Source organism: Mustela erminea, chromosome 7, assembly GCF_009829155.1.
Source record: "Mustela erminea isolate mMusErm1 chromosome 7, mMusErm1.Pri, whole genome shotgun sequence".
In the NCBI taxonomy this organism is placed as follows: domain Eukaryota; kingdom Metazoa; phylum Chordata; class Mammalia; order Carnivora; family Mustelidae; genus Mustela; species Mustela erminea.
In genome coordinates, this window is record NC_045620.1 from 23,120,188 (window position 1) to 23,144,843 (window position 24,656).

Below are 24,656 nucleotides of genomic sequence, written 5' to 3' on the forward strand. Positions count from 1 at the left end.
TATTTTTCATCAGATCTTTTTAAAAGTTCATCCTCAGATACCTGTTTAATATTTGATTTTATAAATAACTAATAAATTTATAATTATTTTGAAATGATGTTTACTAGTTATCTTTGTCTTAGCCAGTCCTCATTATTGAAGATCCTTGAGTTAATATTCTAAATTGAATACTGAGATTATTATTGTATGTTTAAGGTAACATATCATGTTTCAATTTATGATTTGTTGTTAACTACTAATAAAAGTAAAAGTTTATACAAATTATTACCATTACATGCTAATCACATTTACATGGTGTGCTTTTACAATGGGCTCATTTAGGAGTTACAAAACCTTGTAGGATAGGAAGGACTTGTATTGTTTTCATTTTTATTTTCTTTTCAGAAGCAGTTGTAACTTAAAGGCGAAGTGATTTCCCAAAGTTGCTTAGCTTGATCCTATGTTGTCTGGCTTAAAGGCCAGGAATTTTTCCACTATAATATATGACCTGTGAAAGAATGTAATTGCAAATTAGAAATTGTAATTCATTTTAATATATTTATATGTTATTTTTTTTTTTTTTATTAAGCTGTCACTAGCTGTGCAACTTTTTTTTTTTTTTTTTTTAAAGATTTTTATTTATTTATTTGACAGAGAGAAATCACAAGTAGGCAGAGAGGCAGGCAGAGAGAGAGAGAGGAGGAAGCAGGCTCCCTGCCGAGCAGAGAGCCCGATGCGGGACTCGATCCCAGGACCCTGAGATCATGACCTGAGCCGAAGGCAGCGGCTTAACCACTGAGCCACCCAGGCGCCCTATGTTACTGTTTTTAAATAAGACTATTCCTAGGAGATATTCTATTAGTATTATTAACTGATGTTTACGTATATTAGAGTATGTTCATCTCAATAAACTTTGTTCTAGCTTTGCCCTTTGAAGTTGTTACCTGGAGAGGCAGCACATTTTGGTGATACCACTCTTGCTTATGGTTTTTTAAGACCTAGTTTAAGAATTGCCTTTTAGGGGCACCTGGATGGCTCAGTGGGTTAAGCCTCTGCCTTTCGCTCAGGTCGTGATCTCAGGGACCTGGGATCCAGCCCCGCATTAGGCTCTCTGCTCAGCGGGGAGCCTGCTTCTCCCCCCCCCACCACCCCTTCCTGCCTCTCTGCCTATTTGTGTTCTCTCTCTCTCTGTCAAATAAATAAATAAAATCTTAAAAAAAAAAAAAAAAGTATTGGCTTTTAGACTTACAGCTTATTCATTTGTATTAATGCTGCAGTGTGGTCCATCTTTGTTGTTGTTGGGTAGATTAACTTTTAAAATGAAACCAAAGTGGTTCTGAACTGTGGCTAGGAATAAAAAATGGAGCCAATCTGAAAAATATGATTTGGAGGCAGATAAATATCTATGAAACAATGAGACTTGCATCTTCTAAAGAAAGGTTCTAAAGAGTAGGCCAGGCCTTGGATTTTTGGTATTTTAGGGCTTGACTTTTAGAGTCCTGAGCATTCAGTAGTTTTTAAAAAGGATAGAGAGGCTTAGGTAGCTCAGCACTGTCATTCTTACTCTTCCAAAAAAGTGAGGCCAGTGTTAATTCCTGAAGATTGTGTAAGAATGAGTTGTGAGTAGCCCTATAGCCTCTTGGATTCGCCCCCATAAAATGTCCAAGTTATAGACTCTGTATCATCTCAGAGCCAACGTGTTCAAAGGTCTTGATCCAGTGACCTCAACCTTGGGGATTCTGACTGGTGAGACTAATGGCCCCCTGTTGTTTCCAAGATGTTCTGATGGTGTATCCCATTTGTGGCGTCAAGGAGTATAACCTCTGTGAGAATGCAGTGGTTTGCTAACTGGTCTTTTGGAGATCAGTTCTGTTATGAGGAGCACTTTGGAACAGATGGGGCCAATCAATAAAGTTTGTGTTGAATTCCATACTGAAATTCCATTCTGTATGAAAACTGCTTTGTCTTTAGCTCTTAAGAGACTTAATACCTTGGAGAGGAGTTTCCTTAATGAGTAAGTTCTGAGTCAGTGAATGAGGTTCATTTTATTGACACAGTCTTAAATAGTGAGCTATTTAAGATATTTTAAACCCTACTGTTGAAATAATTCACCGAGAAATAATAGTAAATATTTATTGAGTACCTATTAAATATTAACCATTTTGCTAACATTTCATAGGCCTTATCTCATTTAATCCTCACAAATCCCTATAAGGTAGGTTCTCTTGTTCTCCCCATTTTTACAGAGAAGATGGCATAGGCACTGAGAAGGCTAAGTAACTTTACCCAGAGTCACATAGCAAGTTAAGAGGTACAGTCAGGGTTTTGAATCAGAAGGTCTGTCCCGGAGGCTGCATTAAACAAACAACTGTGTTAATACTGCCACTCCATAACAGTGATGAATTATTTAATTTTATCCAGCTTGATATTGAGGAAGAAAGTACCTAGCCTCAGGAAATAAATGGGCCAAGCGTGTACTGGTGTAAGAGTGTGATCTTGACAAAAGGCAGTAACATTTTAACTTTGACGTGTTTAAACACAGTTTTTTGAGCTGAAGATCTACTATGTTCTTGTGATGCTTATGGTCATTCAGTGGTCTTATTTCTCAGGGCTTTACCCTGTGGGTTTCTGTTCTGACTTTGCTGGGTACACGGAGTCAGTATGCCAGCTCTTTTCCCATCGTTAGCCCTGAGCTGACCCCCAGGATGGAAAATGGTGACCCAAGTCCAGCTGCTGGCCTGTCTGTCTGTGCTTTCCAGCCCAAGAATTGATTCCCTCTCTGAGAGAATTGGAAAGACTCCTGGAGGCTGCCGAGAAGCTTTGATGTAGAGGTAGCAATTGAACAGATTGTCCTTTAGAGGCAGCCAAATTTCATTTTCCAGATTGAAAGACAGACTTCCAAGAAAACTTTTCTTTTTAATGTTTTGTTCTAGCATCCAAAAAAGACCCAACTTCAGATCTGGGCTTGCGAGTTTCTCATAGCTATTCTTGTTCTAGGTGGAGGGTGGTTGGCCCACTCTCAGATGGCATGTGTCTTAATAGCTGTATGGTTGGCCAGGCCAGCTTCACCTCCCTCCTACTGGGTTCCAAGAGGAAGTCCACTTGACAACTGCTGGGCACCTCCCAGTAAGCTCACCAGAGTATTTTGGTGTCACTTTATGACAGATCTGGACTTAAACTCCAGCCCAATCACTAGCTTGTTATATTGTGGCTGCCCTCAAGTTACTTAGCCTTTTTGGTCCTGTTTCCTCATCTCTAAAAGGAGGATTATAATGCCTCCCTTCAGGGTTAAAGTGAGAATTAATTAAGATAATGTATTGCCATGACTAGCAGTGGACCTGGCAGGAAATACGGGCCCTTAGTGAATGTTAGTTTCTGATACTAGTATTAGAAAATCAGTTAGCAATTAAGACCACAGTGCCTGAAATCAAGCAGATCTGAATTTGATCCTAGATGCTTGATTTCGTAGCTGTGTGACTTGGGCAATTATCATGGTCTCTAAGAGTCCATTTTCTCACCTGTCATTGACGGTATTAGTAATATCTACCTCACAGGCCTGTTGGTAGGATTCATTGAGTCATGCATGTAGGCATCAATTACAATGTCTCACACAAAGTAAGCCCACCAGGAATGCAGCTCTTTAGTATTATTGGTAGTGTTAGTGTGCTTCACAGAGGTTCTGCTCTGTGTTTTCTCTCCTAGTGGCCCTAGTTTGTTATCATTTAGTACATTGTATTGTTTACAAGGCAGAAAATATCCCTTTTTTCTTGAGTCATTGCTCAAAGGGCAGATTCTACTCGAAGGGCCCAAACTGAGTACTGATACTATTCTTCATTCTTTTGCTTTACCTTTTCTCCCTGTCATGTAATCGGGAAGGTACATTCAGTGGGGGACCCCTCATCTAGGCCAGAGGCATTTCCTAGAGATCTGAGAATTGAGAGGCGTGGATGTCTAAGCAGTGACCTGAGTTTTAGTGTCTTAAAGTTTTGTCATTCCTAGGGGGTGATGAATGGCCTTTCGTTAGATGTAATCTGCTTTCCTTTTCAACTACAGCTCCCTAGAGCCTCACTTCTTTCTCCTGGTCATTTATTTTGGGTGAATCATTCAGCATACCCAGTATGTTCGTAGCATACCCAGTATGTTCGTAGCATACCGGGTTGCCTTAAGGAAGAAAGACAGGAAAAAGAAACTAGAAGAACTTAGACTTCTCAGCAGGGCAACAGTGAAAAACACTTATACTTAAGTGTGGTAGACAAAGTAGTGCCGGCCTAGCTTTCCAGATGAACTTGAGACTAGGAAGGGAAAATAGCATATAAGTTGGAAGGAACCATACAAATCGTCTAGACCACATTATGCGAAGTGAGAAAACTGAGCACCTGAGAAGAAAAGCGATTTGCCCAAGGCCACACAGTAAAGTGGTACCAGGGCTGGAACTAGAAGGCTGGTTGTCTGACTGCATTCAATGCTCTTTCGACCCATCATCTTGCCCTGTGGTTCCACTGGCCCTCTCTGTGGTTGCATAATCAGAGAACACTGTAGCTGCCATATATTTGAGTTGAACAGATTCCTACCAATATTTAAAATACAGTCAATATTCCTTCTTTAACCCCTCACGTATTTATACTTTATTGTTATTTTCTAGGGTGTCAGATGCCTGATACATTCAATTCATGGTTTCTTATAACTCTACTTCACGTCTGGTAAGTGAGCAATTTAAGTGAAGTCACCAAAAAAAAATTTTTTTTTTTTTAAACACTGCTAACTTGCAAGGTATAGCCTTCAGCAGGGCTGATGATATGAAATGGCAGTTGTTCAGGCATTAAAAACTGTTCCTTTCATTTTAATAACTAGTGTCTTAAAGCACATTTTTATTAAAGGTCAAAGCATAGTCCCAGAAAGAAACTAATATTTGTAAACTTTTCTCAAAGAACACCTAACCTGGTGAACAATGCTATCACTATCTTTAAGAGACTCTGTGAGCATGGATGGAAAGTTCTCTCCCTTGGCTGTTTTAGGAAAATTCACATTTACGTAAAAGTGGTTTGAATTGTGAGAATCCGTGGTCATTTTCATTGCTGGTCATCAGAAACCTATAACAAATTATAGCATTGACATTTACGCCTGTACCTCTAAAATGTGCATACAGGTTAAATTCATGCCAGGTTTGTTGCATGTAAAAATATTTAACACCTTAAACAGTATATTTTTTCTTCAGCTGCAAATTAAGTAGCCAAAAAAAATCAATTTTTCATCTAATGTTACACAGTATTAAAGGTCAGAAGGATATAGGAGAGACGTTGAAGTGGGGGCTGGGGAATGCATTTATTGAACTGCCAGATCTTGGGAAAGTAAATTCTGGAGAACTAAGTTTACTACTTTGACCATAGTGAGTATCTGAGGAACGTGGGGAATGGTTGCCCTGTCAAAAGGACCCTTGTTTGAGACTCCCTTCAGCTGAGCTTTGCATCACAGGACTGACTACTATATAAAGACTTTTTGGTTTTGATCGCCTCTGAAATATTTCTCCTTCTGAACTTCCATAGTCACTGAGATTGGCTAAGGGGCACAAGGTAGCAATTTATTTTGTGTTATTTTTTCTAAGCGGGTACTTCATTGAGTGCATGCTCTGTCCTGGGAAGTTTGCTGGGAACTAGCAGTGGTTCTCAAGAAGCTCACAGTCTAATGAGGGAGATAAGACATTTAAAATAGTCAGCGATAAATTGGAATGGCTAGGTTTTATAATAAATCTGAGTAAGTAGTGCCTATGGGACCACAGAGGAAGCCACAATTATCAAAACCTTTACTAGTTCTGCCTATTTTTTTTTTTTTAAATATACAGTCTTTTAGTCAGGCAGCTGAGAAGGCAGACTACCCTCTGAACGGTGAAGGTTAAGGAAAGGTTTAGGGAGGGCAGCTGGATATACTGAGAGGAAAACCACTTTTTTAAGAGGAGAGCACTGCAGAGGTGGCACTGCAGAATTACTCACTGGAAAGGTGGGAGGGCTGAAAGGAGGCTAGGCTGTTCCCAGAGGAGCTCAAAGATAATATTCAGAGCTGGTATGAAAGACTCTTTATTGCCCATATAGCTAGAGGTATCAGAGAGTTAGAGGGAGTGGATGGCAAAATAAAATATATAATCCCTGTAACCACATCCCAAGGTCGATCCCTGACTAATAGTAGCCAGGAGAACCTTGAAACTACTTAAGAGTTCTTTCAAGATAGCCACCATTTCCAGACATGCCTGCTGCATCTTCCTTGCTGAGGTTGGTTCTAATTTCTCAGAGGAGTGGGGAGTACTGCTACCAGTTAAGTAGGGGAGGGCGGCTGTGTGCCTCAAATCCACACTTGGTCTCCCTCCACCCTTCCTTTTTAGTTCTTAGGATCTGCAGGCTCACAGATGGTGAAATGAAGTGGTAGCTTTTCAGTTTGAATCGGGAAACTCTTACTGAGAACTCACTGGGCGTTAAGGACTGGGGGCTTTGGAGAGAAGGGCATGCACCTTCGGAAACAATCCAGCAGGTGACAGGCAGAAAGTACACTTGCCCAAAATGGATGACATTGAAAGATGTGCTGTGCCCAGGGCACAAGCAGAATCTATGGAAGGACAGGGAGGTGTGACTAAAGCCAAATTTGGTGGTAGTGGTTGGGGAGAGTATTGGATAAAGAGTGGCTTTGTGGTAGGAGTGACATTGAGATGTACCATGAAGGGTGAGGAGAATTTCTGCCAGAGAAAAGGAGGGCATTTTAGGTTGAGGGAGTATCAGGGGCAAAACGCAGAATGTATTTTCAAGGACATGGAGTATTTGAGGACAGCCACTTGTCTAAAGTGTCTAGAGCAGGTTTGTGCAGGAGTTTTAATGGGAAGCGTTGCCGTAAATGTAGTTTGGGGCCCAATTGTGCTGTCACCCTCCAAGAAGAATTGGGGAACCTTTTTCTTCTAGGGCATAAGGGTATTAGGAGGAGGAATGGATCCACTCCAAGTCTGTGGAGAAGCTATGTTTTTCCAGCCCTGTTCTCTTAGCCCGAAGCTCTAGGAGGATAACTAAGGGATAGCCATGTCCGGTATTACAGGACTCAGTGGACTTGCCAGAGATGTGTAAGGTTGAAATACCTCCTGTAGGTGGTAGTATGAGGGAGAGCTAGGGAGGCTTAGAGAGCAGTTACAAAAGTAGAAAGAGTCCTTCCCATCCCCTAAGAAAAAAAAGTAAACCCTAATAAACAGAATACCCCGGCAGTGGACTTTCCAGAAAGCTTCCTTGGATTCCCGAGGATGATGACTCCCTGTTGGCTCTTAGAACAGACACAGGATTTCTCACATATTTCTAGTTCCCTAGAGAAGGTGTTGATGATTCCCTTATCCTGTGTGCTTTCTTTAGTTCCTAAGTTTTTTTGTGTATTTCCAGTTTCTAGAGGGCCCATATCAGTTGTGTATTTACTTGAGTGTGCAGCTGCAATGACGATGTGTCCTTTGTCTCTGCCGGACAAGATTAGTATTGACTGGGCCGCTGAAAAATTGTTGAGAGAGGTTGCTCTCTGGGCTTTCTTGCGTCCAACTGTGGACTTGATAAAGGCAGGCCTTCTCTCTTGCCTGTCCTGGGCAGTCACATTGCAATCCCTTAAGGTATCCACACCAGAAACCAGGGAGAGCTCCTTGACTTTTCCCTATTCCTTCATCTGGTCTCAAACTTTTTTGACCATGAACCACAGTAACAAATGAATTTTACCCTACAACCCAGAACACATACATCTCTGATACTATAGTTTTAAAACTTGGCCTTACAATGCCAGATGGTCTCTGATATTTTCTATTCTGTTTGAATTCATGATAAAAAAAAAATTTAAGATGTCACCCATTAAATTGATTTTACTGGGTTACAGGCAACAGTACCTGGAAACTGGTCTTTCGCCTCCAGTTTCCATCTTCACATGCCATTGGTCTTCTCAATCTCAATACAAATTGGATCAGTACACACACACACTCCTTAATATCCTCCATTATTCTTGGGACAAAGTATGTTTCTTGGCACGGTATTCGTATCCCACCAAATACGCCACCTCTGCTAGTGCTATTCTAGGTGCCACTATCACCACCATTCCCTCCTTTACAAGATAAAATAGTATTACATAATAGAAGTATCAAATCTTCTCTACAAAGCTTTCTTCTGTTCAGAAAGCCCTTCTCCCTGCTCTCCCCTGACAAACTCCTGTTTTTCATTCAATATCCAGCTCAGATATCATTTCTCTTTGAAGCCTTCGCTACCCTTCAAAGGCAATAATTAGTTCCTCTTCTGCGTTTTCTTAGTATTTTAGACACTTCTATCACAACACTATTATATTTTACCATATCCTCTTTTTTTTTTAAGATTTTATTTATTTATTTGTGAGAGAGAGAGAGCGAGCGAGCGCGAGCACAGGCAGACAGAGTAGTAGGCAGAGGCAGAGGGAGAAGCAGGCTCTCCACCGAGCAAGGAGCCCGATGTGGGACTCAATCCCAGGGCGCTGGGATCATGACCTGAGCCGAAGACAGCCGCTTAAACGAATGAACCACCCAGGCTCCCTACCATATCATCTTTATAGATGGTGAATTTATTGAGCGCAACAATTTTTTTTATTATCTTTTTGGAAAGGTATGAAAATGAGATATTTCTTCCCTCAACTGCATGTCTTACTCTTAGTTTGTATCAGTAAATGTTCAATAAGTAATTGATGGCCCCAGATCTGGCTTGGCTCCTACAACATTTGGAAGGGTCCTGGCACTGTCTTTTGGTTGGGTGAGAGTGGCAAAGCTCCACTCCTACTTGTTTCTCTGGTGGTTACATGTATGTAGCTGGAATTTATGTTGGCATTAGTAGATTTGTTGGAGGTTCCCCTTCTAGTTGTGGAACACTAATACCTTCTAGATGCAGAGGTTAATTTTAGGAAATGGAATGGAATAAATAAAATTAGAATATACTTATCATGGAGATGGGATGCAGGGAATAAGTTGTAGTTTTTGTTTTTTTTTTTTTTTAAATTTTATTTTTAAGTAATCTCTACACCCAATATGGGGCTTAAACTTACACCTTGAGATCAAGAGTCACATGCTTCACTGACTGAACCAGCCAGGTGCCTCTGCAGTTTGTATGTTTTGAAAATTATTTTAAAGTCAGGTATATCATAAATGTAATAATTACTAAGCCTTTTACTAATAATATCTTTTGTTTATTTTACATGTCCCTTCTCCCTCTGCCCCTCCCTGCCTGCTCTCTCTCAAATAAATAAATCTTAAAAAAAAAAATAAAGCCACAGATCTATTTGAATTTACAAATGGGGAAATGATTTTGGCAAGTTTAAGGAATTTGTCACAGGCCTCTTGATATGTAGTGGAGGACCTGAGACTCAAATCCAAAGGTAACTGCTCCTTCTGCAATCCCTTTTATCCCCTTTTGATGGTCATGGGCATGGGGGCTTCTTCCCATGAATAGGAATAGCATAGCACTGACCATCATCTGTACGAAACTGTGTTTCTTGGTGCTCGCTATCTGGGTTCTGGGGGAGGCAAGAAGTAGATCTGAAAACAGTACAGGGTGATAAGTGCTCTATGTAGGTCTTATGGGAGCACAGAGGAAGGGGGCACTGCCTGGGGATGGTCAAAGGAAGTAGTTGCATTGGCCTTCTGGGGTCTAGAACCAGAGCACATGGGGTCTTGAGGAGTTATTAGGAGGGTAGGAAGTAACTGTAAGCTACTTTTTAAGACATTCCAAGTGATTAAGAAAGATGTTCACTAGAAGGAGAAACAGGACAGAGAGGAAGCATTTTGATACTTGCTTTCTATTTTTTATTTTAAGAGGGGGAAACACTGGAACATTTTTATGAGTCTGGGGGAAGAAGCCTCTGGGAAAGAAGAGAAGGAAGTAAACTGTGCTGGTGGGAAGGGGTTGGCAAACAGACTGGTCCCAGTCTCCAGCCAGAGGACTGCCCTGGCAGATGCTCCCGGCCTTTGCAAGGGGGCTCTTTAAAATGGCTACAGCAGCTTTGATGTTACTGTTGTCCTGTAGGCTCACGCTGGAACATCCAGCGGCTCCAGACCTGCTAGATATGCTGAGGCCTGGCCATGTGTACATCCTCACTCTCCATGCCCCAGCCACTCTGTTCAAACACTCACGAATGTGGCTTTTTACCCAAACTAAAGGCCGATGCAGCATCATTTTATCAACATTGCATAACCTAAAAGCACTGGTACCTGTTACCCAGGAGCTTGTCCTCTGTAGTGGATCTGACAGGCAGGCCCCAGGCCAGGTGTAGTTCTTGGAGGAGGCTCGCTGTCAGGTGAGATGGCTTCAGGAAGTGCCTCACCCCACTTGTCTGTTTGCCCACAGACTGTCCTGTGGCCCCCACACTCCCCACACTCCCCACATAAAGGTTAGGCTTCATAGGGAGGGAGTTTAGGAAACCAGATGGAGATAGCCATGTACACAGCCCCGGGGAAGGTTAAGCATGCCAGCTCACAAATAAATAAACTCATTCATTAGCACACTGCTGAGGCTTGAGTGTGGGCATGTAGGCTCTGCTTCCTTGGCCTTGGCTGGTGGCAGAGGAAGGGAAACAAGCTATGTGAAAGTCCCTTTGGGATTCCTTCATAGCAGCCAGAGTGACAGACCTGCCTTGAATGCCCACTAGTCTTCATTGAAGTCAAAATCTGATCCACTCTGAGCAGCTTATAAAGCACCATAAGGGAGAAACAAGGCCAAAACACAACTGGCATTGTCAGAAGGCCCAAACAGAGCAAGTCGTACAGGGTACTGAGAGCTGCCAATACATGGCAGGAGGTCAGCCTCAGGAATAACAAGAATTCTTCCCTCCCAGGTTTAGGCAGAGAGGAGCAGAGCGTGGCTAGGACTCTTGTTCCTTTGAACTTTTGCAGAGAGTGTTGCTGTCTTTCTCTTCTTCCTTGTCTGATCCAGCAGGAAGAGGCTCTTGGAGCTGTGCTGTCACAGAATGAGGGAGAGAGCCCATTTTGACACTGCCCTGGGAGAAACTGGCTTGGGGGAAAGTAGGGGTGTTCAGGCTTCATTCCAGCTCTGTTCTTTTCCTTTGGGCAACCTTAGGTTACTCAAGTAATTATGAACTACATTTTAAGGTTTTCCAAATGATCAAGAAGGTGGGATGGAGGGGAAACGTTTTTTTATTTCTTATTTGAAGATGGGGAGACACTGAAATATTTTTATAAACCTAGAGAAAGAAACCTCTTTACTTCCTTCTCTTCTTTCCTCAGAGTGTCAGTTTTGTTTTTGTTTTTGTTTTTGTGAAATGGGAGCAGTTAAAATTGATTGAAAGAGGGGCGCCTGGGTGGCTCAGTGGGTAAGCGTCTGCCTTCCACTCAGGTCATGGTCTCAGGGTCCTGGGATCGAGCCCTCATCAGGCTTTCTGCTCAGCAGGGAGCCTGCTTCCTCCTCTCCCTGTGTCTGTCTCTCTGCCTATTTGTGATCTTTCTCTGTCAAATAAATAAATAAAATCTTTTAAAAAATTGATTGAAAGAGTATGAATGAAAGTGCATTTTCTTTCTTTCTTTCTTTCTTTTTTTTTTTTTATAAGTTTTTGTTTATTTATTTAAGAGAGAATGAGAGAGAGAGAGGATGAGAAGGGGGAGAATCAGGGAGAAGCAGACTCTCCGATAAGCAGGGAGCCCAATGTGGGACTCGATCCCGGTACCCCAGGATCATGACCTGAGCCGAAGGCAGTCGCTTAACCAACTGAGCCACCCAGGCGCCCCAAAAATGCATGTTCAAGTGACAAGTCTGATATTAGAGGATGTCACAAATGGCAGTAATCACTATTATTATTTGCCACAACATCTTAGCCCTTTGTTTTTTGAGACACCTAGTGGAGTGAGTCTTTTTCCTCTTTTCTCTGCCTCTGTGCTTGCCTTTTAGCGATGATTGGGAGCCAGGACTAAGACTTAACTACTCCTTTTTTTTTTTTTTTTCTTTCCTTTGCTAGCTGGGCTATTTGCTTTCCTTATATGTAAAGGAGATCAGTATTATTTATGAGCCACTGGAATCACTGAGATACAAGGATGGTACTGTGAAGCTTAAAACCTCAATAATAAATTGTGGGTTTAAGAACATCATCAAACTTGGGAGGGGTAATTGGAATTGCTCCTAAACAGAGAGTAGTTTATATACAGACTAAGTCTATAGTTAGTGTAGGTGCTTAGTAAATACTTATTAAATGGATGATTACGTTCATTATTTAATATAAGAATATTTTATTGATAAGTTCTTTCTTTGTAAAAAGATTTTTAAAAGTAGTCTCTTTTTAAGGCAGTTTTAGGTTTGAGCAGAAGATTATCTCTTTTTATAAAGGTTACATTGCATTCTTTTTAAAAAAAATTTTAAATATTTCATTTATTTATTTGATAGAGATCACAAGTAGGCAGAGAGGCAGACAGAGAGGGGGTTGTGGGGGCTCAGTGTGGGGCTCAGTGCGGGACTCGATCCCAGGACCCTGGGATCATGACCTGAATTGAAGGCAGAGGCTTTAACCCATGGAGCCACCCAGGAACCCCTACTTTGCATTCTTAAGGGCAGTTTTTATTATGTTTTAGCAGGGAAGTGTCGCCCCTTTCCCCTCTTCCATCCCCCACAACAGAGCTGAAATTACGAAGTTGAATCAATAGCAAAATGTAATTTGTTTTCTCAACACTTAAATATTTATTATGAGGAATGCACCTATAATGTAAATTGAGGTAGAGCTATCCTCTTCCGCTCTTTAAACCTAGTATTCTCAATTGTGGAATATAGTTTACTTAGTGACTCAAACATTATTGTTGTGCAGTGAGGGCCTGTGTGTGACAAGTGTTGGCTTTGTTTTGTAGTGGATACCAGGATCATCAGATCTTTTTGTTTTTGTGTACCATTTTGGACTTATTGCACTCCTTTTCATCTCTCAATGTACTTTAACCTTTTCTGGGTGATTCAGGAAGTCCTGATAACTGTTTTTTTTTCTTCAAGATTTTATTTATCTGCCAGAGAGCACAAGCAGGGGGAGCAGCAGGCAGAGGGAGAAGCAGACACCCTGCTGAGGAGTCTGATGTGGGGCTCGATCCCAGGACTTCGGGATTAAGACCAGAGCCAAAGGCAGTTGCTTCATTGACTGAGCCACTCGGGCGTGTCCTGGTCCTGAAAATTCTTAGCTGTACTTTGCCAGGCTATCTTTTTTGAGTTGTGCTGGGTATGTTACCATCCCTGTTGAACCTCATTTGCTGTGCTATTTTTTGTATGTTTGTTTCCAATATATTTTTAGTTTCTTTCTTTCCTGTTAGGGTGCCAGCAGTTACTTTTGGTTGTTGTAGGTACGTTTGCCTCAAGTTAGCCAGTCTTTCCCCTTCTGATACGCTATTTCTAATGTGATGCTAGTTTTTTTTTTTTTTTTTTTAAAGATCTTATTTATTTATTTGACAGAGAGAGAGAGATCACAAGTAGGCAGAGAGGCAGGCAGAGAGAGAGGGGGGAAGCAGGCTCCCCGATGAGAAGGGAGCCCGATGCAGGGCTCGATCCCAGGACCCTGGGATCATGACCTGAGCCGAAGGCAGAGGCTTAACCCACTGAGCCACCCAGGCACCCCTTGATGCTAGTTTTGATACTTATTACCCTTGTGAGGATTAAATGGAAAATAGAGTAAATGGATTCCATAAGATTTGTACTAGTCATTAAAGGAGGAAGCTAAATAGTACTGCCTGGGATCAAATTATCAGGGGTCAGATGGCACCTTTGACTAGGTTTGTAGCTCTGGGCAAGTTATTCTTCTGAGATTCAATTTCTTCAACTATAAAGTGTTGACAGTGGGAACACCTGGACTATACCAAAAGAAAAAGCTTTTGCACAGTGAAGGAAACAGTCAGCAAAATGAAAAGGCAACCTACTAAATGAGAGAAGATAATCACAAATGATATATCTGATAAGGGGTTAATGTCTAAAATATATAAAGAACTTATATGATTCAACACTCCCCCAAAATAAGTAATCCAATTAAAAAATGGGCAGAGGACCTGAACAGACCTTTTTCCAAAGAAGACATAGATGGCCAACAGGCACATGGAGAAATGCTCAACAGCAGTAATCATTAGGGCAACACAAATCAAAACTACAGTGAGGCTTCACTTTGTATCTGTGAGAATGGTTAGAATAAAAAAGACAAGAAATTGGGGCGCCTGGGTGGCTCAGTAGGTTAAAGCCTCTGCCTTCAGCTCAGATTATGATCTCGGGGTCCTAGGATCGAGCCCCACATTGGGCTCTCCCTTGCTTAGCAGGGAGCCTGCTTCCCCGCCCCCCACCTCTGCCTGCCTCCCTGCCTACTTGTAATTTCTCTCTGTCAAATAAATAAATAAAATCTTAAAAAAAAAAAAAGACAGAAATAACAAGTGTTGGTGAGGATGTGGGGAAAAAAAGGAACTCTCATGCACTGTTGGTGGGAATATAAATTGGTACAACCACTGTGGAAAACAGTATGGAGGTTCCTTAAAAAATTAAAAATAGAGGGTGCCTGGGTGGCTCAGTTGTTTAAGTGACCGCCTGCGGTTCAGGTTATGATCCTAGAGTTCCGGGATTGAGTCCCGCATCAGGCTCCCTGCTTGGCAGGGAGTCTGCTTCTCCCTCTGACCCTCCCCCTTTTCATGCTCTCTCTTTCTCTCTCAAATAAATAAATAAAATCTTTTAAAAAAAATTAAAAATAGGAATACCGTATGGTCCACTAATTCCACTACTGGGTATTTACCCCCAAAATGAAAATACGAATTTGAAAAGATACATGCATCTCTGTGTTTATTGCAGTATTATCTACAGTAGTCAAGATTTAGAAGCAACTGAAGTGTCCGTTAATAGATGAATGGATAAAGAAGATTCTCCCTCTCTCTCCTCCCCCTTCTGGAATATTACTCAGCCATTAAAAAGCATGAGATTTTTTTTAACTGTTTTTGACAATAAGGATGGACCTAGAGGGTATGATGCTAAATTAATGAAGTCAGAGACAAATACCATATAAGCTCACTTATGTATGAAGTCTAAAAAACCAATGAATAAACAAAAAGCAGAAATAGACTTATAAATACACAGAGCAAACTGATGTTTCCCAGAGGGGAGAGAGTGAGGAATGGATAAAATTGATGAAGCAGAGTGGGAAGATACAGGCTTCCAGTTCATGGAATGAATAAGTAATGGAGATAAAAGGTACATCATAGGGAATATAGTCAATGGTATAATAGATTGTATGGTAACAGATGGTAGGTACACTTGAGGTGAACATAGCATAATGTATACTTTATGGTCTGAGAAAATCTGTGCCTTTTAAACCTCAGAAGGCAGGTGTATTAACAAACTACAGAATTTTCAAATAAATGAAGTATTCCATTACCTCACTTTTGCTGTTGATGAAGTGGCCTCTGACGACATATAAGCATCAGAATTCACAGTGTCTTTTCAGGTGAGAGGCTGACATGAGCGACTTGATTAAGAAAAATCTTATGAAAAAGGACTGTTGAACTTTCTCTGTCCAGTTTGTTTCTGCTTTGCAGTATATCCTATGTCATATGAAGTAGTCAAATCTTTTTCCATGACCTGTTTTTATTGTTACAAAGTGTTACTTCTTAGGCACCAACTGGGTTCAGAGGTTACAAATTTAAAATCACAGCATCCCCAAATCTCATGGTTGGAAGGGATGTTAAAGACCACGTAGTCAGTCTCTTAGCTGAGTTCTCACAAAGTGTTTACCCTTCAGAAGTAGGCAAATTCTTTACATCTTGGGCTTATTCGTTCCATTATTCAAATCTTCAGAAACTCTCCTGTTAGAAAGTTACTTCTTTCAGTGTTCAGTGTTGAGGACTTCTTTCTCCTTCTGTGGTTCACCCATTGGTTCTGATTCTAACTCTTGGACAAATAGTCCAATCACTTGTCTACGATATTTAAGGCAACTCTCTTGTTTTTCTCCAGGCTACATGTCTTCTGATCATTCATCTCATCCTATTGTTTCTTAAAATATAACGCTTAAAACTGTGGACAGCATTCTAAGCATTCTAAGAGTCTGATCTGTGTTGAATGGAACAGAAATTTCACTTTGAAGATATTATATTTCCAATACTGTATCTAAAATCATGTTAATATGGGGGGCAGCCTCATCATCACCTTGACTTCCTTTGAAGTTAATTGTCAGCTTAAGCCTACACGGCTTTTTCACACATAGATGGGCATGACTGACCTATCCTGTACCAGTACCAGTTCTTTAAGACTCAAGTGCAAGACCTTAGGTTTACCTCTGTTCAAATTCATTCTGTTATATTCAGCCCATTGAAACAGTCTGTTGAAGTATTTTTGGCTTATGGTTGGGTCATCCAGCATATTTGTCTTCTTGCCCAGCTTCTTGTCATCTGCAGATTTGATAAGTATGTTTTCTTTTCTCCATCTTAGTCGTTAACAGAGATGTTGAGGCAGGCCAGGCTGGAATCATTCCACTGTACCATACTATTGCTAGTAGAGTTTAATGGGCTGGATTAGATCCAATATGCCATAATTATAGCAGGAAATGTCTTTTGGTGAGTAGTCCATTATAGCCACCTAAAAACTATTAAATGAAAGATAATAGAAATAAGGATGTTTATTAAGAGTGAGATAAGGAACTAGTTTGAAAAGTTAATGTCCCTGTTTGTATTTTTACACATAGTTAAGTATAATATATGTTTACTAATTAATAAAATATAATACAATTCTTACATTCTTATGGAAGATTTAAGCAGAGACCCTTATGGACTGATTAGAGGCAATGTGGTATAGGAGAGGAAGCCCAAATGAAACCTGAGATGTTTTATTCACATATATATTTTTTTTGTTTTTATTCACTTATTTATTTAGCAAATAAGTATTTGCCTACTATTCTTAAGCCCTGGATATACAATGGTTATTGAAAAAAAAAAAAAGAAACCCCAAACAGCCCAGGGGTACCTGGGTGGCTCAGTGGGTTAAAGCCTCTCTGCCTGTGGTTTGGGTCATGATCCCAGGATCCATTGGGCTCTCTGCTCAGTGGGAAGCCTGCTTCCCTTCCTCTCTCTGCCTGCCTCTCTGCCTGCTTGCGATCTCTGTCTGTCAAATAAATAAATAAATAAAATCTTAAAAAAACCCAAAACAGCCCATACTTGATCTTTGCCTTCAGTGGAACTTATATGCTAATGGGGGATACGTTTTGATATTTACGTAGGTGAAATCATAGTACTTTCTGTGATTGGTGTTCTAAATAGGTTCTGTCAAACAAACAATGCAACTCATATATTGAATTTAAAAGTTTCTAGTAGCTCCATTAAAAAAAGTAAAAAGAAAATAATGAAATTTATTTTTAATAATTGGTTTTATTTAACTCAGTATATCTGAAATAATATTTCAGCATGTAAGCAGTATAAAAAATTTGAGGTATTTGTATTCTTTTTGTTGAACTAAATCTTTGAAATCTTAAACTTATGCTACATGTCAGTTGGAACTAGTTATATTTTAAGTGCTCAATAGCCACATGTAGCTAGTAGCTTCTGTGTTGGACAGCATAGCGCTCTGTCCATCTTTACAGACTACTCAGTGGTGTTGGGCAAATTACTTTCCTTGTGTAGCCTTCTGTTTTTATTCAGTAAAATGAAAGATTTGACTTGCTTATCTTCTAACAACTAAATGTGGGTCACTTGCATGTATGAGAGTGAGGTGCTCCAAATAATCTCATTCTCTTGATCTGGGTGCTTCTTATATGTATATAATATATAATTTATAATTTCTCAGGCTATACACTAAAGATTTGTGTACTTTATAATATTTATGTTATACCTCAATGAATGTTTTTTTAAATAAGATCACTTACAGTTTTTTAGTTCTGTGTTTCCTGAAATTACTCAGATAAACTGACCTTCAGTATAAATGTATGATACAAAGAATGCAAACAGCCAGTTACTCTTTATATCTTCTTCCCACCCAGGATGTGTCTAGTCCGAATGAAGCAGGAAGGCCGGAGTGGGAAATACATGTGTCGGATCATAGTTCATTTTATGTGGGAGGATGTTGAGCAGCGTGGCAGAGTCATGGGGGTAAGTGAAATACTGTCAGATTCTGGTCCTGGAGTACTCCAGTGAGGGATTATTGCCTGACTTGAGTTGATGTTGTATATGTTCTAGAATGGCTTTGCTTTTAGATTTCTGTGTATTGCTGCCTAATGTCAGGTTGTAATTCAGCTAGAGTTGCTTCTGCCTCTGTGGGGACTGACATGCCATGGAGACTTTGTGTTTGCACACATTATTATGGTTTGTCAGTGTGAGGACATCCTGTGTGTGTGTATGGGTATGGATTTATTAAGCCCAAATAATGGTGGTAAGAGGGATGGATTTGTTGAATGGAGGAAATCAAATAATTGAGCTTTAGGACGCTATGCCTTTGACACCAATTCAGTCTTTGAACCAGTCCTCCTCTAAATTTGTTCTGATGGAAATACCCTGGCATCGGGCCTGCACTGTCCTCAGGAACTGAAAAACAAGCGCCTTGATCACTAACAACCTAGAATAATTTGGCAGGATATCTGCTGAAGATATACATTAGTACATTTAACAATTAACTGAGAAAGGGGGATTGTGTGTGTATGTGTGTGTGTGTGTGTGTGTAAAGCATAGAGTGTAGGAAATGGAACCATAACATTAGAATAAGGTTGTTTATATAAATAGTAATCTCTTCCTTTGGGTATATTGTATATTTTTGTGTTTAGACCATATTTTACTAGATTGTAATCCTTGTTTTTTCCCATTTCATTGCCTCCCAGTTTAGGATTGTCTAAAGCAGATGGGATCACAAAATGGGTTTATTTGGTTTTTTTCCATTAAGATGGTCTCCCTACGGACTGAGGAGTAAACAGAGTTTATATATGTATTATAAAAGTCGTACACATTCATAGAGTAAAAATCAAACACTAAAAAGTATTTAATATAAAGACAAGTGTCCTTTCCCCATTCCAACCCCCCAAAAGTAACCATTGTTAAGAGTTGATGTGTATCCTTCTAGTTGTTTCTTAGATAAATGCAAATTATAAACAACACAAATGGGCTTAACCATACACAGTTTTGCATCTTGGCTTTTTATCTTGATACGTATTAGATATGGGTTTTATTTTAAGACTTTTTTTTAAATGTAATCTCTGTACCTAATGTGGGGCTCAAACTTGACCCTGCAATCAAGAGTTGCTCCAATGATTGAGCCAGCCAGGTGTTCCTATATTAGATATGTTTTTACTTTACAATTGTTTTTATTTTTATTTTTTTTTTGAAGGCAATGAAGTATTTTTTTTTTAAATTAACATTAGTGTATTATTTGCCCCAGGGGTGCAGGTCTGTGAATCATCAGGCTTACACATTTCAACGGCACTCACCTAGCATGTACCCTTCCCAAAGTTCATATCCCAGCCACCCTATCCCTACTCCCCTCACCACCACCCCCAGGAGCCCTCAGTTTGTTTTGTGAGATTAAGAGTCTCTTTCATGGTTTGTCTCCCTCCCCAGTCCCATCTTGTTCCATTTTTTCCCTCCCTAACTCCGCAGCCCCCTGCCCTGCCTCTCAAATTCCTCATATCAGAGAGATCATATCTTTCTCTGGTTGACTTACTTCGCTCAGCATAATACCCTCTAGTTCTATCCACATCATTGCAAATGGCAAGATTTGGGGGGTTTTGATGGCTGCATAGTATTCCATTATAGGTGTATGTGTGTGTGTGTGTGTGTGTGTATACACATATGTATATATACAACACATCTTCTTTATCCATTCATCTGTTGACGGACATCTAGGTTCTTTCCATAGTTTGGCTATTGTGGACATTGCTGCTATAAACATTCAGGTGCACGTGCCCCTTCGGATCACTACATTTGTATCTTTAGGGTAAATACCTAGTAGTATGATTGATGGGTTGTAAGGTAGATCTGTTTTCAACTTTTTGAGGAACCTCCATATTTAAAATTGTTTTTTAAAATTCAGATTGTTTCTACTTGGTGTATATTTTTTAAGGCTTTCTTCTATGTTATCTCTAGAAAATATATAATACTGTTTTTGTGCCTGTCTATTGGATTATACCTGATCATCTTCTGTGTACTAATATGCAGTTAATATGTACTTAATTTTTTTTTCACTCAACAATATGTCTTGGAGAATTTTTCCCGTGCTGCTTAAGAGTTAAGTGGGAGGTCGTCCCCTATGTTGTATTTATTGTAATTATTTTCACATACTCTTACATCATTGTCTAATGGTATCATAGGCTTAATTACTCTGTGTGTAAAATTGTGTAAAATTGTGGTCTTTGAGGCTGAATCAGGGAGATGATGGTTTCTTACTGAGAGGATATTTCCAAATTCTCATGTCTTTGGAGGAACTGCATGTATAGGAAGCACAGTGGACATCCGTTTGTTTTAAGACGTTTCCAGTGACATTTACATGTCTTTCTCTGGGACAGTAGACCATTGGCGTTTCTGTTCATTCTAAGAAGAGGATAGCGGATGTCAGAGTTTTAGTTGCTGTCAGCATCATCATTATTTGTTTCAGAGTCAGTGAGTACTGTCTTTGGAAGTGTGTTTGTTCTTTGGTTCGTTGTTCATTTTTTTTCACTATCAGGCCTTTCTGCTGTCTTTGCTACCCAGAGTGGGTCAGCAGTCTTGAAGCTATTCCTGTAGCTAAGTGTTCCACACGCGCTCAGGTACTTACTGTCCATCTCTGTGGCAGCACCCAGTGGACATAGGGTGGTGCTGCTGGTACCAAATCACTTAATGATAACCAGTGACACCCCCTGGCCAGCCAAAGCCTTGGCTGAGTGCCATGCAGTGACACAGTAGCTCTTCTAATTATTTAGCCTGTTTTTTCTTGTCACTATTGACTAAACGTGCCTGGATGTTAGACTGCTAGAGCCGTGTGGGGCACATGGCTTAGAGCCATAGGTTACTGATTCTTGAGCTACAGGAGCATTTTAGTTATTACCCCTCCTCCACCATCAATTTCCTTTGGACCTCCATAAATATCCCCATCACAATCTCCAGCACTTTGAACCTTCTGTGTTACTTTATATTGTTAATTCCTCTTGACTGTATGCTTTATAAAGGCAGGAGACCAGTCTTAATCACACGTTTTTGCTTACATAGGAAACATTGGATGAATAAATACTTGTTGAATGAATAAATTAATTTCAGCCTCTGAAATTTTATTTTAAAGCCCACTTATCAGATAGATGATGCTTGATTTATTTGTTTGTAGTCCATGTGTACATCAGTACAGCCTTGTGGGAATTAGTTTTTCCTTCTCTTTTTTTTCCCCCCCTCCATTTTATCCGACTGTTTTTCTTTCTAAATTTTGCTAGATATGATGTCCTCTTGAGAAGTGTGTTAGATCAGTGTTTCTCAAACTTTATTGTGCCTGTGGTCCACCTGGAGAATCTTGTTAAAATGCAAATTCTGATTCAGTAGGTTGGGGTGGAGCCACAGTCTAAATTTTTAGAAAGTTTCAGCTGATGCCAGCACCATAGGTGGAGCAGGGTGAGGATGGGGCAGCCACACTTTGAATAACAAGGTTTTAGACGATCCATAATACTCCCCAAGTACAGACTTGTAAATTCACCTGCATGAAGAGAAATGCCAAGCCCAGTGTAGTTACAAAGACTATAAATAAAAGATGGTGATTTAAAAATAACACATTTGAAAGAGTTGGGGAGTTACCAGTACTGCTTTTCTATTATAATTGACTTGGTTCCCCTGCACCCCCTTTCCAAACTCATGGTAGACACCCTTTATACAGGCAAGAAAATTATATTTTAATCACTTTTGTTATGTGATTGTGTGTGTAGAGTGTGATTGTGTGTTGAGGGGTTCTCAGCCTTTTGTGTGTACAGCCTAAAGAAATGGGAAAGTTAGAGACGTGCGGCTGGGGAAAGTAGTAGGGAGCCAGTCTGGCCTGGTTCTGACCCTGGCGGCCACTTCTCTCCTCCTCTGTGCTTCAGTTTCTTTAAAAAAAAAATGTGAGTTATTGGGGTGCCTCAGAAAATCTGACTAGAAGGTGGTAATTTGTAAATCTGTCTCTGTATAATTTGACATCCCAGGTGTACATCTTTAAGAAAACCCATATAAAAAGTAGTAGAATTTATAAGACTGATCAATGTAGTGGTGATCTTTTTCATGCCAAAGAATTCTTAGAGGCAATTACTTTGAGTGGAACCACTTGTGAATTAATGACGAATCAGAAATTTGATTCAAGAGCTCCTTTGAAATTAGAACTGCAGTCTCATTTGGTGGGGAAATTTTTATTAAAAATGTTTTGCTTTTTATCAGCTTTTTAGGAGCCCAACTATTGTGAAAAACAAGGCAGACTCATATATCATTAGTGAAGCTGGTATAAAATGCGAGTGTTAAATTTGAGGTTACAAAAATCACATCAATAATTTAGAGCGTTCTAACTTTTAAAAAAACATTATTTGGGATTTAAACATATAAATTAGCTGTGGAAATAAAGTTCATTATATCACCTCATCTGGTCTTGTTTTATTTCATTAACTGGTTCTTAAAAACCTTTGTGAGCTGAGTTGCAGCTGAAGAGTTGGAGACCATTTTTCCTTGGGCCCTTGCCTCACTCCTGAGTGTTGCTAAGAGTAGAGAACTAAGACTTGACACAGCTGTAAAAACAGACAGCGCCTTTGGCCTCAGTGCTTTCTCTTGGTGCAGGCACATTTCAGATGTAAATTTCACTTTCTGCCTCTCCTACTAATGAAGTAAGTTTCTTTTGCTGGGTTTGCAGCCAGGTGTGTCCAGTCTTGTGGCTAACCCCGGTGCTTTAGTTAATTTTTCCATTTGTGACATTTCAACCAAACTTAAAAAACAAACATAAAAATTAGCTCAAGGCAGTGGCTCAAAGTGTTAATGGTAACCTTAGGCTGGCTAAACGACTTCCTCTCAGTTCTGCTCTGCCAGACATCTCCACCTTGTGGCTTACAATGAGCAGGTTTAAGCTTTCCAATAGTTGGAGACTAGGTGGGAAGGAGCATTAAGAAATTCCAAGTTTATCCTTATCAGTGGTCCCTGGAATGCAAGTTGTCTCATCAGGACTTCAGATGATTTCTTGCCAGCACCATTCCAGAATAAGGATGAGCCTCCTGTCATCTCAAGGTCTCCTGTCCTCGCTAGCAGAGCTGCCTCATGGCGGTGGTGCAGCAGGCCTAGAAAGAGGTGGAGGAGCTGTGGGCTGAACTGGACTCCTTTGTAAAATTCTCCTTTTCTTCTTAGAACCAGCATTTTGCTTTGCAAGGTCCTCTGTGATCACACTCCAGACTACCTTTCCAAACTCATTTCCTCTAGCTCTTCTTGAACTGTAAATATGTAAAACCTTCTAGCACATGTGCCTGGCACATAGTAAGCACTCAGTGCACATCACATTCCAGCCTTGCTTCACACACTCTTCCCTCCAGCTGAGCTGAATGCCTTGCTCTTCCGGTCTTGCGTCTTTCCCCACGCGGTACATAACACGGGTTGCCTAAACACCTCAGCCTCAATTCCTTTACCCCATACTGGAAGCCAATCCCAGTTGTCCCTAGCTGGAAGCACCTTAGTAATTTATCTATACCCTTCTTCTGGCTCTTATCGGTTCTCTTTTGCATCATTGTTATTCGTGAGTATTGATTACTTTCCAGGTAACTTCCCTGGGGACTGGGTCCAGGGCCTCTCCCCGGCCCCCCACTTTGTATTCTCCAAAGTACTTATCTTTGCCCCTTGGCTGAATGCTTGTCCAGTTAAGAACTGACAACAAAGGACTGTTCTGGAAGCCCACGATGTGTATTAGAAAAAGTGTGGTGGAGAGGCATCCCTTTTCATTCTGCGCATATTTGTTTGCTCTGTTAGTCTTAAATATTGTTAGAAAAAGAAATGAGAAATTGTTTCCTTGACCCTCAAGTATTTCTTTTTCTGTGCTTTCACATCTTCTAATGGATTTGACTAAAAAAACCAACAACTTATATATGAGGCCGTTTATGTTTCTAAACTAACAAAGACTTTAAATCTATAAAGGGTGGTAAAAATAAGAATTATACGTACTTCAGTTTTTCTGGAAATTTTCTTTCAGGCCTCTGTAATACCATTCCCTTCTTCTCCCTACCTCCCCACAGAAATCTTGAAACTCCTCTCTTTTACCATGAAGTAAAAATTTTGCTAGAGTTTGCACCTCTAAGTCAGAATTAACACTCACTGCCATCCATAGGTATTGTTTTAAAAGGCAAGGACCACTTTCAGGGCATAGTTTTGTGGCCAGCAATAAGAACGGTGGGGTGTAAATTCTGAGCAATTCCTTGGGCTTGAGGCCTTTAAAATAAGACACACAATCGGAGAAAGACAGCTATCATATGATCTCCCTGATATGAGGAAGTAGAGATGCAACTTGGGGGGTTAAGGGTTTAGAAGAAGAATAAATGAAACAAGATGGGATTGGGAGGGAGACAAACCGGAAGTGGCTCTTAAGCTCACAAAACAAACTGAGGGTTGCTGGGGGGAGGAGGTTTGGGAGAGGGGTGTGAGGTTATGGACATAGGGGAGGGTATGTGCTATGGTGAGTGCTGTGAAGTGTGTAAACCTGGCGATTCACAGACCTGTACCCCTGGGGATAAAAATACATTATATG

The 24,656-nt window shown here is 40.3% G+C and overlaps 1 protein-coding gene across 3 annotated transcripts in view; it reads left to right on the forward strand.

Moving 5' to 3' along the window:
* The window catches only part of LOC116595027 (ubiquinol-cytochrome-c reductase complex assembly factor 1), a 95,953-nt gene that overhangs the window by 32,765 nt on the left and 38,532 nt on the right, over window positions 1-24,656 (forward strand). For all 3 annotated transcript variants that reach the window (XM_032350862.1, XM_032350861.1, XM_032350860.1), the window contains exons 6-7: window positions 4,622-4,679; window positions 17,959-18,067. In XM_032350862.1, the coding sequence (XP_032206753.1) occupies window positions 4,622-4,679; window positions 17,959-18,067 (167 nt within the window). The remainder of the gene's footprint in view (window positions 1-4,621; window positions 4,680-17,958; window positions 18,068-24,656) is intronic.